Consider the following 17,131-nt stretch of genomic DNA (forward strand, 5'->3'; position numbering starts at 1 on the left):
CTCCTGCCTATCCTATTCTTAGCTGTGGTTTTCTGATTTTGGTAAAACATGTCAGATTTTGAAGAACATTGAAGAACAAAGAGCAAAACAAGTAGTTGATGGGAATTGGTGGAATCCACTCACTATTATAGTATGTAGAAAAACATGACTTTATTTTGAGGTGATATTTGTTAGGTGTTTTTGGTAGTACAGGCTGGTTAAAAACATGTCTACCTTGGACTACTTCTTGCGCAGGGTAACAAAGCATTGGCTGTAATAGCCTCTGTGGTGTGTTTCAGAATATGACAAAAGAAACATTTTTTATTTAATTTTTTCCTTGTTGAAAGAGCTGGTTGCTTGGTTTAGTCAGAATCACAAATGAGAATATTTGAAACACTTAACCAAAAAGCAAACCAATAGTCCTTTGCTTTGATCCTTTCCATCCCTGTCTTGTTTCCCAGAAGCAACCACTTCTCTTAGCTATTTATGTTGGTATTCCCCTTCATGTTTCTATATTGCTATTTCTAGACATTACTGACTTCCCATGATAGTAGTTGAGGACTTCCTTATACTACGTCCTCCTTCCTTCTCCCTCCATTCCTCTCAGTATGTTTATTATTGTAATTAATACTTGTATCTATATTATTATGAGTATAAACACTACTTATTTTGAACCAAGTCATGTATTATATTTACTTTTTTTTTTTTTTTAAGATTTTATTTATTTATTTGACAGAGAGAAATCACAAGTAGACGGAGAGGCAGGCAGGGAGAGAGGAAGGGAAGCAGGCTCCCTGCTGAGCAGAGAGCCCGATGCGGGACTCGATCCCAGGACCCTGAGATCATGACCTGAGCCGAAGGCAGCGGCTTAACCCACTGAGCCACCCAGGCGCCCCTTACTTTTTTTTTTTTTAAGATTTTATTTATTTATTTGACAGAGAGACACACAGTGAGAGGAGGAACCTAAGCAGGGGAAGTGGGAGAGGGGAGGAGCAGGCTACCCCGCTGGGCATGGAGCCAGACGCGGGGCTCGATCCCAGGACCCTGGGATCATGACCTGAGCCAAAGGTAGACATTTAACAACTGAGCCACCTAGGCACCCCTACTTCCTGTTTTGGTGCAACAAAAATTCCTTTTCATAATTTACTTTCTCATAGAGTTAAAAATTACCTAACTTTTTATTTACTTAGCAATTTGTGTACCTAATACCAATCCATTAATTTAACAAATATTTACTGAATGCCTACAGTGTGCCATTATTCTTGGTGCTTGGGATGCAACAGTGAACAGACAATCTATACAAACTAGACAAAGAAAAAAACTAGAACTAGACAAAGATTCCTTCCTTTGTTGGGAGATAAGCAATAAACATAATAAAGATGTAAAGTACATAGTATGTACTTTATCACAAAGTGATAGGTGCCAAGGGGAAAAGAAGAGCAACATAAGGGGAACTGGGAATATTCGTGCAGGCATGGGTTATAATACTAAATAGGGTGATAAGAGTAGATCTCATTGAGAAGATGACATTTGAACAAAGATTAATATTCCTCCCAATGTTATTTTCCATATAGCCAAATGCCTTGGGTAATTTAACACTCCATTTTTCCCAGTGGCTTTCCTTCTTGGAGTCCTTTTGTCTGCTCCCTGCCAGGACCATGGACTCTAGAGGCCTGCAGCACAGTTCTTGTCCAGGGATTTCTCTTGGCCACTTTCCTGGGTTGGATCAGCTGATTCCTGGATCCTACATCTTCCTCTGACTTAGTTCATGCCTCTTTTTGATGGAGTAAATGCTTCTATAGCTTCCTGAGAAGGTACACAATGGGAGAAGTATTGAGAACATGGATATCTCAAAGTACTTTTATTTTTATTTACTTATTTTTTTAAAGGTTTATCCATTTTAGAGATGCATGAGCAAGGGGAGGGACAGAGGAGAGGGAGAGAAGCAGCCTGCCTGCTGAGTACCGAGCTGGCCGTAGGACTTGATCTCATGACCCTGAGACCATGACCCGAGCTGAAACCAAGAGTCAGATGCCCAACTGAGTAAGCCCTCTGAATAAGCCCAACCGAGTAAGCCCAGCTAAGTAAGGCACCCCTCAAAGTACTGTTAACCTACTCTTAAAACTGATTGAAAGTTTGGCTCAGTTTAGAAATCTAGGCTGGAACTCCTTAGAATTTTCAAGGTCTTACTGCACTGTCTTTAAGCTGTCAGTGTTTCTGTTGAGGAATCATTGATGCTTGTGATTCATAATTCTTTATAAGTGACCTTTTTTTTTTTTTTTTGGTCTCTGAAAACTTTCAGGATTTTCTCTTTATTCTGGTATTCTGTAATTTTATGATGATGGGCCAGGTCCTGGCATGGGTTTTTTTGTCTTGTTGTGTTTTGTTTTGTTTTTTTGGCACTTAGTTTGGCAATTTAGTGAGTGTTTGTATTCTTCAATTCTGGGAAATTTTCTGATATTACTGCTTTGATATTTGATTGAAGTAGCTAAATTGGTCAGCCGCAACCCAAAAGAGGAGAACTTTGGTTCTTTATGTTTGATCATGCCATAGTATATAAAACCCTTAAAATAATGAGGTATTTATTTGATAGGCAGGTATTATTTTTTTTCTTTGTAAAAATTAATCACATAAAAGAAGAATATTTTTGTTTCTTTTTTTCAGCTATTGGAGCATAGAACAAATACCTATGATGGAAGGTCTTCTTTGTCATGCTCTTCTTATTCATTTTACTTTCTAAGGTTTAGTAGTTTGTCCTGCACCCCTCCACCCTCCACCTCCCGCCCCCAGCTCATTGCTGTTGGAGTGGAAAGCCTCTAGGAGTCTGCAGGTGTCATCTCACTCTCAGGTCTTGGTCACCTCAGCTGCCCTTTCACCTTTCTTCGTCTTTCTCATATTTCTTCTCAAGCATTATATGTTCTGATGAAAAAAGGTCACATAACAAAATTCACCATTTTAACCATTTTAAAGTTTGCAGTGCAGTATTGTTTAGTATATTTACAGTGTTGTGTGGCCATTGCCATCATCTAATTCCAGGACATTTTCATTGCCCTCCCCCCCACAAAGAAACCCCATATATGTTTAAGCAGTTACTCTCATTTCTCCCTCCTTCCAGTTCCTGGCAACCATGCCTCTGCTTTCTGTCACTGTGGATTTGCCTATTGTGGACATTTCATTTGTAAAAGGGATCATACAGTCTGTGGCCTTTTGTGTTTGGCTTCTATAACTTACAATGTTTTCAGGTTTGCCCATGTTATAGCCTGTATCAGTACTTTGCTAATGCTCTTAAATCAGCCTCTGAGTATTTTTCACTATCCAGAAAAAAGTCCTGCATTTGTTATCTTTATTATGATTTTGATACTGGCCTTTAATTTACCTTTTCACAGAATATTTTTTTTGGCTACAAGGTGATGTTAAATAATTTTAATTTTTAAGTATACATTATTTATTTTTTAGTATGCCAGTACTGAGGTCGATGGAGAACATTACATGACCCCAGAGGACTTTGTGCAGCGTTATCTTGGACTGTATAATGATCCAAATAGCAATCCGAAGATTGTGCAGCTCTTGGCAGGAGTAGCTGATCAAACCAAGGATGGGTAAGAACCTTTATACATTTTTTGAAAATGAATGTTCTGCAATATCTTACTAAAAAATAGTAAACGCTAAGTTTGCCTATGACCATCTGGAATTTATAAACCGTATCTTTTTCTTAGAAGTTTATAAAAAGTGTCACTTGCTGCCATTATCAAGGATTTGGCATAACTAGCATTTTTTTCTTGTGTGTGTGTGTGTGTGTGTTTTTTAACTGTATTTTATATTGAATCTGAACAGAATGGTTTTCAGATAACTAAGTGTATTTCTTTCTTTCATACAAAAAATATTGAATATCTACTATGTTTTAGACAATGTTCTAAGTCCTAGAATTACACCACTGAGCAAACTGATAAATGCAAAAGTAAATACAAATTTAAAAGTAAACTAGAGCATGTTAGGTTACAAGTGCTACGAAGAAGAATAAATCAAGGAAGAATTTAGAGGGTGTTATTTATTCATCTGTCTACTCATTTATTTGACAACCACTTATTGAAAACACCATTAGCCAGGCCCTGTCGCACCTTAGTAATATGAGCATAAATAAAACGGGGTTCTTGGCCTTAAGAAGAAACTCATGGCCTAGTGAGAAAGAGGATACATAAACAAAGAAAATAATACTTTGGGAAGGAGGTGCTGTAATAGAAGTATATGAAAGTTACAAAGGACACCCAAGAAAGCAGGGTTAACTCTGTTTTGGGTGATCAGGACAGCATTATGGATGAGGTGAAATCTGGCAAGATGAACGGGGAGTTGCTAGTGGTCTGATAAGTAGGGAGGAGAGTTCTAGGAAAGGGAACAGCAGTGGTGTGAAACATCAAGGAGAGTGTGCATGTGTGTGCCTGCGTGTGTATGTGTTTTGGGGAGTGACATTGGGGAAGTTGTATTGTGTGTACCTTGGCTGTGGTGTTGCTTTGCTGCTGTTGGAGTTGTGGCTGGAGTGGAACTGGGGACCTTCTGTGCTAAGCTTTGACTGTGTCCCGAAGGCACGTGACTTAGTCTTGGAAATATTTTTAGCCAGGCAGTATAGGGGTTTGTGCAGACACAGAAATAGCAAGGTGCATCTTACTGCAGTGTCAGTTTACTCAGGGGGAAAAGCTCACCATTTTTATATTAAAATCAAATATGCTACTACAGAGCAAATGGATTATTTTTATGAATTATAAAGAGAATTTTGTCATGCTTTGTGAGTTCCAGGCTACATCCTCAGGCCTTCAAAGGCCCAGGTTCTTTCTCCTACTTGTAGAGGTAGTTGTGTGAAAAACTAGTTAATGAGGAGTTGTTAAAAGTTATTTCTATTACCACAGAAATGATCAGATTTTTAGAAAAATGGTAGGTTGGAGTAGGGCGAGACTTACATGCAGTGAAATACATTTAGGAAACTACTGTAATTGTTAAACTAGAAATGTTGGTATCTGAGTTGAGTCCAGCATTAGTATTGTATTTATTTGTGTTTTCCCACAGAACCTGGTATAGTGCATTAGGTCTGCTATGAGTATTTTCTAGCTTAAATAAAGATTTTATATAATTTATCAATAGTAGATATTGGGGAACTTACATACTTTTTGTGGCTTGCCTCTAAAAAAGTCAAACTGGCTGGCTCGGTTAGTAGAGCATGAGAGTCTTGATTTTGGGGTCATGAGTTCAAGCCCCACATTGGGCGTAGAGATTACTTAAATAAGTAAATAAATAAATTTCGTTGAAATTTGACGAAAAGATTCGTCAAATTAGCTGGTAAGTTACTATGGGGTATTCAGTCATTGGATTTCTCAGTAGTGATTAGGCATAGTATGTATGAAAGGTATTTTTAATCAGAATTCAGTCTTCAAAATTTTTAAAGGTAACATATACATTTAGATCTTTATGAAATTATGAGAGTATTTATTGTCATTAATTTGACCTGAGACCTGCTTTCAGAGTACCCGTATCTTTCCAGATGCTTCGTTTGTGACCATCTGCTCTGGTCCATCTCAGTAAGTGTATTTTTTTTTTTTGATGCCTCATGTGGTTCTCCCAGACTCAGTTGCATCGTTAATGTAGTTGAGTGGAACCAAGGGTTTAAGCTGCCAGAGTAGATCAAAGATGGGTTTTGGCTAGTGAAGTGTATCAAATAATGTTGATAATGTTCACTTAAAAACAAACCTGTTTCTCTTTGTAAAAGGTAAACCTTTTCCCCCCTTCCCTTCAACAGTAAATCTTTTTTATTTCAGATTTTATTTTATTTTTAAAGAATTTATTTATTCATTTGACAGAGAGAGACATAGCGAGAGAGGCAACATAAGCAGGGTGAGTGGGAGAGGGAGAAGCAGGCTCCCCAAGGAGCAGGGAGCCCAATGTGGAGCTTGATCCCAGGACCCTGGGATCATGACCTGAGCCAAAGGCAGATGCTTAGTGACTGAGCCACCCAGGTGCCCCTATTTCAGATTTTAGAAACTTTTTAATTTTCCTGTTTTCCTCTCTTTGGAGTGAGTCAAATTGGGATTGGGTAGGAAATCTGATGCCAAGAGTTAGATCCTAAAAATTAAATGAGTTTATGAAACATTAGATTATTTCTAAAAGCAGAGAAAGGTGGAATTTTCTAGAAGCACAGCAATTTTTTTTTTTTTTTTTTTTTCCTTAAGAGAGGGAGTAGGACAGAGGGAGAGGGAGAAAGAGAATCTTAGGCGGGGCTTGATCTCACAGCCCTAACTAAGATTCATGACCTGAGCCAACCAATACCCTGAAACACAGCAATTCTTAAACTTGTATTCATGGCTTGTCTTCAGGGGTTCCTGAACTTGCTGAAATATAATGCAAAAAGAGTGAATTTATATCTTCATTTTTCTGGGGAGAAACCCTAGGTTTTCAGGAGGGGGGTGTCTATGAATTCAAAAAAGTTTAGATATCCTGGTTAATGTTTCTTTAATACTTGCAATTCAAGAGAATCAAAAGCTTTGATATTGTTTAATTTATTCCAAGTAGTCAGCCCTTGCTCGTTTAACATTTAAGGAAAATGAGATCAAGAGAGGTAGGTTGATTTGCCCAATAACACAAAATTCTCTTAATTTTTAGTCCATTTTCCTTCTTACGATTTTTTTTTTTTAAGTGTTCTTTATTCCCCCCTACTTTCTGTTTCTCACTCCTTTACCCAGAGCAGTAATAGCAGTAATGAAAGAATAGAGTAATGCAACCGGTATTTCTTTTTTTATAGCCCTGGGAGATATTTCTTGGTTTTATTGTAGGTTTTTTGTTTGTTTGTTTGTTTTTAAAGATTTTATTTATTTATTTGACATTGAGAGACACAGTGAGAAAGGGAACACAAGGAGGGGGACTAGGAGAGGAAAAGCAGGCTTCCCGCTGAGCAGGGAGCCCACAACAGGGCTCCATCCCTGTACCCCTGGATCATGACCCGAATGGAAGGCAGACGCTTAACTGACTGAACCACACATGCTCCCCCACCTTTTTTTTTTTTTTTTTTAAGATTTTATTTATTTGAGAGAGAGCATATGAGTGGGATGAGGAACAGAGAGAGAAGCAAACTCCCTGCTGAGCAAGGAACCCAATGCAGGGCTCAATCCTGGGACTCAGGGATGATGACCTGAGCCGAAGGCAGACACTTAATTGACTGTGCCATGTAGGCAACTCTATTGTAGTTGTTCGATGAGAATCTTATAGGTACAGATAATTTGAAATAGCATCACATAACATTGTTTCTAATTACCCAAGACCCAATCTCAATTAATAGAACTAATATAGACAGGTCCAAGTGATTTAGTTAATAAGTGGGAAAAGCAGGTTTAAGAGCAGTGAATACCATACCTTTTTGTGCTCTGGGCTCCCCCACCCCCTGTTCCATGTTTTCTTAGCATGTAAACTGCCCGTTTTCCTCTTCCCCATTTCCTTTGCTCAAATAGATAGTCAAATAAGCAGTAGTGGTTTTGATATAAGAGTTCGCTGTGCAAAGCCATGTAGAAGCAACATTATGTGGTATAAATAGCATGATGGGTTGTCTAAAAGTAAAGGCCATTAGCCAAGTATTTGTGAGATTGTGGCTTAAACTTTGAAGATGGGGTTGTATAATGAAAAGCAAAATGATTTCATGCATCAGATGCAGATTTTGGGAACTATTATTGTGTGATCTGATCTTAAATGTTTAGACAGTTGCTTGTTTGAAACTAACTTCTGAAATTGTAGTTTCTATATTTAGCTCTAGTCGGAATTTCTTCTGGAGGTTTTCTTCTCCTCTAATGTATAAAACTATTATTTTCTCTCTGTTTTTCACAACTGTTTTCCTTTAATGTTCTACATACATATAAGAATGTATTTTTTTTAAAGATTTTATTTATTTATTTGACAGAGAGAGATCACAAGTAGGCAGAGAGGCAGGTAGAGAGAGAGAGAGGAGGAAGCAGACTCCCTGCTGAGCAGATAGCCCGATGCGGGACTCGATCCCAGGACCCTGAGATCATGACTTGAGCCAAAGGCAGCAGCTTAACCCACTGAGCCACCCAGGCACCCAAGAATGTATTTTTTAAAAAAAGATGATTGATTTTAGAGACAGAGAGGGAGAGAGCACTGGGTGGCCGGGAGATTGGGGCGATAAGGAGCAGAGGGAGAGGGAGAGAGAAACCCAAGCAGACTCCCCACTGAGTGCGGAGCCAGTGCAAGGCTTCACATCACCACCTGAGATCATGACCCAAGCCAAAAGGAAGAGTTAGATGCTTTACTGACTGTACCAGCTGGTGCTCCAAGAGTAAAAGTATTCTTCATGCATATAGAAAAATCTTTTATGGAGAAATCTTGGTTGTTCTAAAAATTGTAGAATTACCATATTAATATTACAAAATTTGATTAGTTTCCATTTGGTAAATTTAAAAGGAACTTTGTAGAAAAAATTTTAAAATATCCAATTCATAAAATGCATTATTTTGGAGTTATAACAAGAATATATGTTTTTTGTAAAAAGTCAAGCAGTAGTTATTGTAAAAATTGAAGGTGCCCCCTCATCCTCGTTAAAAGAAAAGAAACCATTTATTAAAACCATTTATTAAAGTATGAACTAAGCAATGGTTTCTTCACCCCAGTTAGTGGCTTGTGGTTTGCATTTGCTCTGCTTAAGTCTTGGTTAAGACCTTCTAACAATAGGGAATTCATTGCAGGATATGGGGAATAGAGCCTTCAAAATTATTCTGGAACATGTTTGCTTCATGTTCACAGATAAATAGGCTATTTCTTGCTTTATGAAAAGTACTGTTACATTATCATGTGGTATAAAATGCCTATGGGCTAAAAATTGATAAGGGGCATATCAGAGAGACAAAGTGGTCCATGCCCTGCACCCCTTACTTCTTCCCAGTATTTTATACTGAAAATTCAAATATTCAGGAAAGTTGAAAGAATTTTACAATGTGCACTTATATACCTAACATATTCTACCATTAACATTTTTCTATGCTTCCTTTTTCGTATATTCCTCTATTTTTCTGTCCATCCATCTTATTTTTTCACACATTCCAAAGTAAATTACAAACATTGATATTCTTTAAATATTTCAGCATGCATATTATTAACTGGATTTCAGTATTTGAGTGATTTCTTTAGATGTAAAATTTACAGACAGTAACAAATATAAAACTTAAAGATACATTTACAGAATTTTGATAAATACATAAACCTGGGTAATTTCAGATGGCTTTTTTATTATATTAAAATATATATAATAAAATAAAAATTGTATTGTATTAAAATATTATTATAAAATACATATAATAAAATATATACTAAAATAAAAAATATAACAAAATAAAAATATGTAATAAAATAAATAGATATAAAATAAAAATATAATAAAATATAAAATATAAAATGTATAATAGACATAAAATATATATAATAAAATAACAAAATGTATATAATAAAATTAAAATACATAATTAAAAGTATATAAAATATGTAAAATAAAATATATAATAAAAACAAAATATATAATAAAATATATAATATAATAAATTAAAATAAAATATAATAAAATATATAATATATACAATTAAATGTAAAAATAACATAGATAATATATATATAATAAAAAATGAAATACATTTTAACTATTTTTAAGTGTACAGTTCAGTGGCATTAAGTACATTCATATTGTTCTACTACCATCACCACCATCCATCACCACCAATTTTTTCCTCTTCTCATACTGAAACTCCATACCTATTAAACAGTGAGTCCCTGTTTTGTCACAGTACCCAGGCCCTAGTAACCCCTATTCTACTTTCTGTTTTTAATGAGTTTGACTATGCTAGGTATTTCATATAAATTGAATAATGTAATATTTGCCCTTTTGTGTTTGGTTACTTTTGCTTAGTCTTTTGTTTTCAAGATTCACCCATTTACAGCATATATGAATCAGAATTGCATTCCTTTTTAAGGCTCAATAAGATGAAGTGACTTTTTTTTTTTAATACCACCATGACATTTTTTATTAAGTATATTATTTTAATGCCAGTATAGTGAACTTAGTATTATATTACTTTCAGATGTACAATATAGTGATTCAACAATTCTATATATTTCTGAGTGGTCATCACTGATAAGCGCACTCCTTAATCCTTATCACCTATTTAACCCATCCCCCAACTGCCCTCCTCTCTGGTAACCAACAGTCTGGAATGTCTTTCTTGGTTTGCCTCTCTTTTTCCCCTTGTCCATTTGTCTTGTTCCTTAAATTCCACATGAGTGAAATCATATGGTATTTGTCTTTCTCTGACGTATTTCACTTAGTATTATATACTCTAGCTCCATCCATTTCATTGTAAATAGCAAGATTTCATTCTTTTATTTTTTTTTTAAAGATTTTATGTATTTATTTGACACAGAGAAATCACAAGTAGATGGAGAGGCAGGCAGAGAGAGAGGGAAGCAGGCTCCCCGCTGAGCAGAGAGCCCGATGCGGGGCTCGATCCCAGGACCCTGAGATCATGACCCGAGCCGAAGGTAGTGGCTTAACCCACTGAGCCACCCAGGTGCCCCTCTTTTTTTTTTTTAAATAAACATATAATATATTTTTATCCCCAGGGGTACAGGTCTGTGAATTGCCAGGTTTCCACACTTCATAGCACTCACCAAAGCACAAACCCTCCCCAATGTCCATAACCCCACCCTCCTTCTCCCAACCCCTCTCCTCCCAGCAACCCTCAGTTTGTTTTGTGAGATAAAGAGTCGAAGTTACTTATTTTTAAGTTGCTGATGGTTTTGTGTTTCTAAGATTTATTTATTTGAGAGAGAGAGGCACAAGCGTGGTGGGGAAGGGCAGAGGGAGAGGGAAGCGGCTCAAGCAGTGTGCAGAAGGTGGTTGGGAGGGGTAGTGGTGGCTGAATCTTACCTGGATCAGGACCTGAGTTAGACGCTTAACTGACCGCGCCACCCATGGGCCCCTGCTTTTGTATTTCTTAACTAACCTTTCTTCAAAAAAATTGCTCCATGTAACAAAGGTACCTGTGAGTATTGAGGATTGGTTATGTATTCCCCTAATACCTTCTCTTTCTCTTTTTTTTTTCCTTAAGATATTATTTATTTATTTGACCAAGTGAGTGAGTGAGAGAGAGAGAGAGACAGAGAGCAAGCACAAGCATGGGGAATGGCAGGCAGGGGAGAAGCAGGCTCCCTGCTGAGCAAGGAGCCTGATGTAGAGCTTGATCCCAGGACCCTGGGATTGTGACCTGAGCCCAAGGCAGAGGCTTAACCCACTGAGCCACCCAGACGTCCTCCCCAATATCTTCTTAACCAACTGAGCCTGACCCAGGCACCCTAAGAAATGTAGATATTTAGAGTCTGCAGACTTTATATTTTAGACAAAGGTCTACTTAGTTGGAAAACTATGGGGGGTCCACAGGGGTGGAGTTAGATAACCAATGGGCCCTGGTCTTGTGAAGAGGCAGCTTCTGCTTTGGCTCCAGGGAGCTGTGCTACTTTGGAGAGAAAACTGTTGCCCACGCTTGCAGTTTAATAAGAGAAACCAGAAAACTGGATATTTGTGTGAAGTACTTAAGATTTCTTAATGTTGGCAACTAATGTAACTAAAAAAATTATACTTTGCATGCCAAAGAAAACATGTGTGGTCCAAATTCTGTCTGCCAGCCAACTGTTTATAACCTTTGCTAGTTAAGGAAAAAGTCTTCTGTTCTCCTAAAAACAGTAAGTTGTGCTATTGAGTATAAAATATGTTTGAAAGCTACATATTCTGTATTTCAGGGTAATCGTATTTTTTTAAATCTTTTTTTAAAAGATTTTTTTTTTATTTATTTGACAGAGAGAGATCACAAGTAGGCAGAGAGGCAAGCAGAGAAAGAGAGAGAGGGAAGCAGGCTCCCCGCTGAGCAAGGAGCCTGATGTAGGGCTCCATCCCAGGACCCTGAGATCATGGCCTGAGCCAAAGGCAGAGGCTTTAACGCACTGAGCCACCCAGGAGCCCCAGGGTGATTGTATTTTTGATTTAGATTCCTGAGGCTGTTTCAGAAAAGCCAAGATGGATTTGTTTTTTAATCCATTGTCAGCCTAGTTACTTTTTTTTTCTTAACATTACTCTTATAATCACAAGAAATAAGGTAAATAATAAAAATTTCAAACATTTCAGAAATACATACTGTAGAAAATGAAGGGCCTTCTCTAACTCCCCCTTTATATCATTATTTCATTTGTGTTATATAATCTTATTAAAGCCACATACCACTCATTGCTTTTTCAGGGTGTGTAATGATGATACTTGATATGTTATAACTTCATTTGTTTTTATTGCTCTAGAATTTCTGTAATGATAACTACACTTTTGAGTTTTATCATAGTTTTTAGTACACCAAAGCATAGAGTGTATTATGACACGTGACCTGTAAACAGTTTGATTATTATTCTTCCCAGGATTCATTAAGCATTCAAGCTCCTAATTTCACCAAAGATTCTTCATCAGGGGCGCAGTGAGGTCATCACCTTTAATGTCCTGAACAATACCACCACAAGGCCTTTTCCTCAATAAAGGGAAAAGGCATAGAATACACCATTGCTTTGGATATGATGTAACTTGTGTAAATTAAACATATTTCAAATATTTTATTTAATAGAAGATGAAACTTTGAATGTAAAATATGTCTTTAGTGAATGGGGCCATAAAGTAAAATGTAAATTGTAGTCAGTCATTCCTAATACTGTGTTGAGAAATATGGCTCTCTAAAAAGTCTTGTATTCTGAATTGAGTTTATTCAAGAATATTTATAAGTTCCTATCCTGAATCAACACTGTGCTCTGTGACAAGCTTATCTTCTTGTAGGAAATTAGACTTTATTTTTTATTTTATTTTGTTTTCTTAATGATTCTATTTATTTGTCAGAGAGAGAGAAAGACAGCACAAGCAGGGGGAGCAGCCAGCAGAGCTGGCAGTGGGAGAAGCAGGCTCCCGCTGAGCAAGGAGCCCAATGTGGGACTTGATCCCAGGACCCTGGGATCATTACCTGAGCTGAAGGCAGACGCTCAACCAACTGAGCCACCCAGGCATCCTGGGCATTAAACTTTAAACAATGAATTATGTAATTACTCCAATAAAAGTTTTACAAGGGGCTCTGAAAATGTACAGTGTGTTGCTCTAGGGGTGTGAAGGGTATGTAAAGTCATCTGGGAACTCTGAGACGGTTCTCTTGAGGAAACGATACTTGAGCTGAGCTATGTAAAGATGGGTACGAATTAAATGGACGAAAGTTTGGAGATGGTGGAATAATTCCAAGTAGAATGAAATGCTGAGTGATGGTCCTGAGTGAAAGGAGCATGGATTAAAAATGAATGTGTTAGGGGCGCCTGGGTGGCTCAGTCGTTAGGCGGCTGTCTTCGGCTCAGGTCATGATCCAGGGGTCCGGGGATCAGGCACCACATCGGGCTCCCCACTTGGTGGCAAGCCTGCTTCTCCCCCTCCCACTGCTTCTGTTCCCTCTCTTGCTGTGTTTCTCTCTGTCAAAAAAAAAAAAAAAAAGAATGAGTGGGCTGGAGTGCAGAGAGCAAGGGGACTGTGTGCAGAGATCAGATCCTGAGGGGCTAGGACACATTAAAGATTAGGTCTGCTCCTTTCTATAGTGTGACTGTAAATGTGTTGCCCAAACCAGGCCATTTGAGAATAAAAGTCAGCACCATTACTAATATAAAAAAGTAAATAAATAAGTGTATGTATTATATATTTATAAAAACAGATTCTTAGTATATGTGCTGCTGAAGCGAGCACTAAAAACAGATTCTTATAATGCTTTTACTGGGATACTAGTCACTTCCCAATAGCAGCAACAGGGTGTGGAATCTTTGCAGCAAGCTTGCTGTGAAAGATGACTCTACAGTAGCATATACTGGCTCTATGATAAGATCATTGAAGGTGGGGCACCTGGGGTAGCTCAGCTGGTTAAGTGTCTGCCTCCTGATTTTAGCTCAGGTCATGATCTTGGGGTTGTGAGTGTGATCCCCAGGTTGGGCTCTGTGCTGCGTGAGGAGCCTGCTTGAGATTCTCTCTCTGTGCACCGGCCACTCCCACTCATGCCCCCCCCACCCCAAAAAGATCATTGAAGACAATTTTAGTGTAATTTTGGCCACTGGCTAATTTCATAACTCTGAGTATTCTAGGACTCAGTATGTTTTAGTTTTCCTCCCTTTTGTTTTGAATTTTCCTTTAAAAAATGTATTTTCTTTAAAAATTTTTTTTTACATAGGCTCCATGCCCAGCGTGTAGCCCAGCACAGGACTTGAATTCATCACCCTGAGGTCAAGACCTGTGAGCTGAGACCAAGAGTTGGATGCTTAACTGAGCCACCCTGGTGCCCCTAAAAAATATATTACCAACATTTCAAACATAAAAAACAAACTAGTGTAGTGAATTCAATATCCTCATCACCGAGTTTTAGCAATTATTAAAATAATTATTAAATTAGTATTATTTATGCCTCTTTCCACTCTTTCATCCTGTGGATTATTTTGGAGTAATTCCAGATGGCATATTTTGTTTGTAAATATCTGTGTATGTCTCAAAAAGATAAGAAAAATTACAAAAGCAGAACAAACCTCCTCAAAAACATTAACATCAATTTCTTAATATCACCAAGCATTTGTTATATAATTATTATCATTTACTAATTTTCTCATAAATTAAAACCTTTTTCTTCATTTAAATCAGAATCCAAATAAGATCTGTATCTTATAACTAATTACTGTATCTTTTAGGTCTTTAACAAAGTTCTCCTCCATATTTTCTTTCAAAAATTTTTTAGAAATTTTTGTTTTTGTTTTTTTGCAAGTACAGAATGTTCATGCTACAGTTTCCTCCAGTCTGCACTTATGCTGATTGTGTTTCTGTGGTGATGTTTAACATGTTCCTTTGTCCTTTGTATTTTCTGTAAATTGATTACATGGAAAGCAGTGGGTCTCAACTTGGGTGTTGGCAATTTGCAGTTTGGTGGGTAGAGGCCAGGGTTGCTGCTAGACATGATACATTGTCCAGGAGGCCCCCACAACAAAGAATTATCTAGCTTAAAATGGTCCTGTTAAACACCATGGTTAAACACATAGAGATCACTCTATGATCTAGAGACTATTAGCTTCAGGTTTAGTTATTTTTGGTCTAGTTCTTTCTCTTTTTGTGATTTTAGGAGTGATTGCTTATTGCCCAGGTCCATTCATTTATTAGGGATTCACAAAAGGGTAGTATTCTAATTCTATCATTCCTTCCTTCTTTCTTTATTATCTGGAATACCTCTGTAAAGAGAAACTTCCTTTTTTTAATTATTTGGTTATCCCCTATAGCATATAGTAAAGACAGGTTAAATGCCTGATATTTTCCTTTCTTTACCAACCAGTAATATTTTATATATTATTCCAGGTTGATCTCCTATCAAGAGTTCTTGGCATTTGAATCTGTTTTATGTGCTCCAGATTCTATGTTCATAGTGGCTTTCCAATTGTTTGACAAGAGTGGAAATGGAGAGGTGACATTTGGTAAGGAAAAAAAAAGATTTTAAGTGATAAGTGAAGTCAGTAAGGCTGATCCAGTCTTTAAATGCTAAATCTAGTAACTGCAAATAGATTGCTGCTTATTTAGGAGCTAGTCAATAAGTGAAGTATTAATTTCCTGAAAGAATTTACATAGATAAAATTAAAATGGTGTATTTCCTTCAAAACTTTAGACTATTGCAAAAAAGTGAGGAATCTAGGAATGCCTTTGCTCATTGAGTCATTGACACTTAACATTCCTAAAATAGGTGGTATAAAATTTTCTTGTTCTGGGCTAGTCTGGGCAAAATTCTTTATGAAATAGACTGTGAACAAGATGGAATAATCATGTTATTCTTTAAGGAATTTTTGGGTAGAGAGTGCAGAGCTTTTCAATAGCAGTCTGGAAAATTGCTGCTCTGTCATTGTAGCAACAAGAATGGAACCGAAGGAGGGAGTTAAGAACAGTTAGCATTCTCTAAACCCCCATTATAGATTTTTGATTTTAGGAAACAAGCCTAGTACGTTGAAATTGAAATCTGTATTAAATGTAAAACTGATATAAACCCTTTGGTAGACACATAGTTTAGCACAATGTCATTGTTTGACAAGCATATAAACTAGAATTTCTATCTGTAGCCATGTGTTAGTTTTTTAAAGATGCTTATTTGTGGAAATTAGTTTGTGTTTAAAGTATCTGCAAATTTTTCTGACAACAGGCTTTTCAATGAAAACAATGCAGTGTTTTCAAGGATCTTGAACTCTCTTCCCTTTTTTTTTTTTTTTACGTTTACACTTTTTATTATAGTAAACACATAAAATCTTAACTATTTTTCAGCATACAATTCAGTAGTGTTGAGTATATTCATGTTGTTGTGAAACAGATTTCCAGAACTTTTTCACCTTGTAAAGCTGAATTTTAGCCCTTTTATGGTGTGAATTGGCATCAATATGTGGTAGAAAAACTCTTGAAAATCAGGATTTCCCTGACTATAGTGCTAAATATTTATTTACTGCAGTGTTTGTTATATAAAAAACATCTTTCAGTTAAACTCAAAGGATGAAGTATCACTGCCATGGAAATAATGATGAGGAAGTATAGGTATTCAGAAGGACCAGTGGTGCCTTTACTTTGATTTTAGTGGGCACATTTTCTAGCTTGGCATTGACCTTTCCTTTTGCCCATTGACCCTGTTATTTTCTGTATAAGAAGATTTTCCCAAATAAACACCAGTGCAGACAGAACTCCTTGGGTTTTTGCATCTGTCTTGGCATGCTTCCTGCTTTGGTGCAAGCTCTGACCAATCTTCTTCCTAAAGGCTGACTTTCCCCAGAAGTACCTAGGTTCTGTAGTTTGAAATATAAAACCTTTATCATGTCATCATTCAGTATTAACCTTGGACCACTAATAATGCTGCATTTTCTATTTTCAGTAGGTATCACACATTCTCACATGTCTCACTTTCAAATGTTGTGCAGCAGTTCTTGGGAAATACTTTGATACAAATATCTGCATTAGGGACAGCATACCGGTGGTTCTATCCTGTGTCCATTGTTTAAGAATTAG

At 37.0% G+C, this 17,131-nt stretch overlaps 1 protein-coding gene across 4 annotated transcripts in view; it reads left to right on the top strand.

The window, feature by feature from the left end:
- Positions 1-17,131, top strand: part of SLC25A12 (solute carrier family 25 member 12) — a 205,810-nt gene that overhangs the window by 117,576 nt on the left and 71,103 nt on the right. For 2 of the 4 annotated variants that reach the window (XM_013052068.2, XM_004744072.3), the window contains exons 3-4: positions 3,436-3,578; positions 15,455-15,570. In XM_013052068.2, coding sequence (XP_012907522.1) covers positions 3,436-3,578; positions 15,455-15,570 — 259 coding nt within the window. Of the gene's footprint in view, positions 1-3,435; positions 3,579-5,509; positions 5,547-15,454; positions 15,571-17,131 lie in introns of those variants that run through there. The other 2 variants (XM_013052067.2, XM_004744071.3) reach the window with 2 other exon arrangements.

This window comes from Mustela putorius, unplaced genomic scaffold, assembly GCF_011764305.1.
Source record: "Mustela putorius furo isolate JIRA1106 unplaced genomic scaffold, ASM1176430v1.1 tig00003869_pilon_pilon_pilon, whole genome shotgun sequence".
Classification (NCBI taxonomy): Eukaryota; Metazoa; Chordata; class Mammalia; order Carnivora; family Mustelidae; genus Mustela; species Mustela putorius.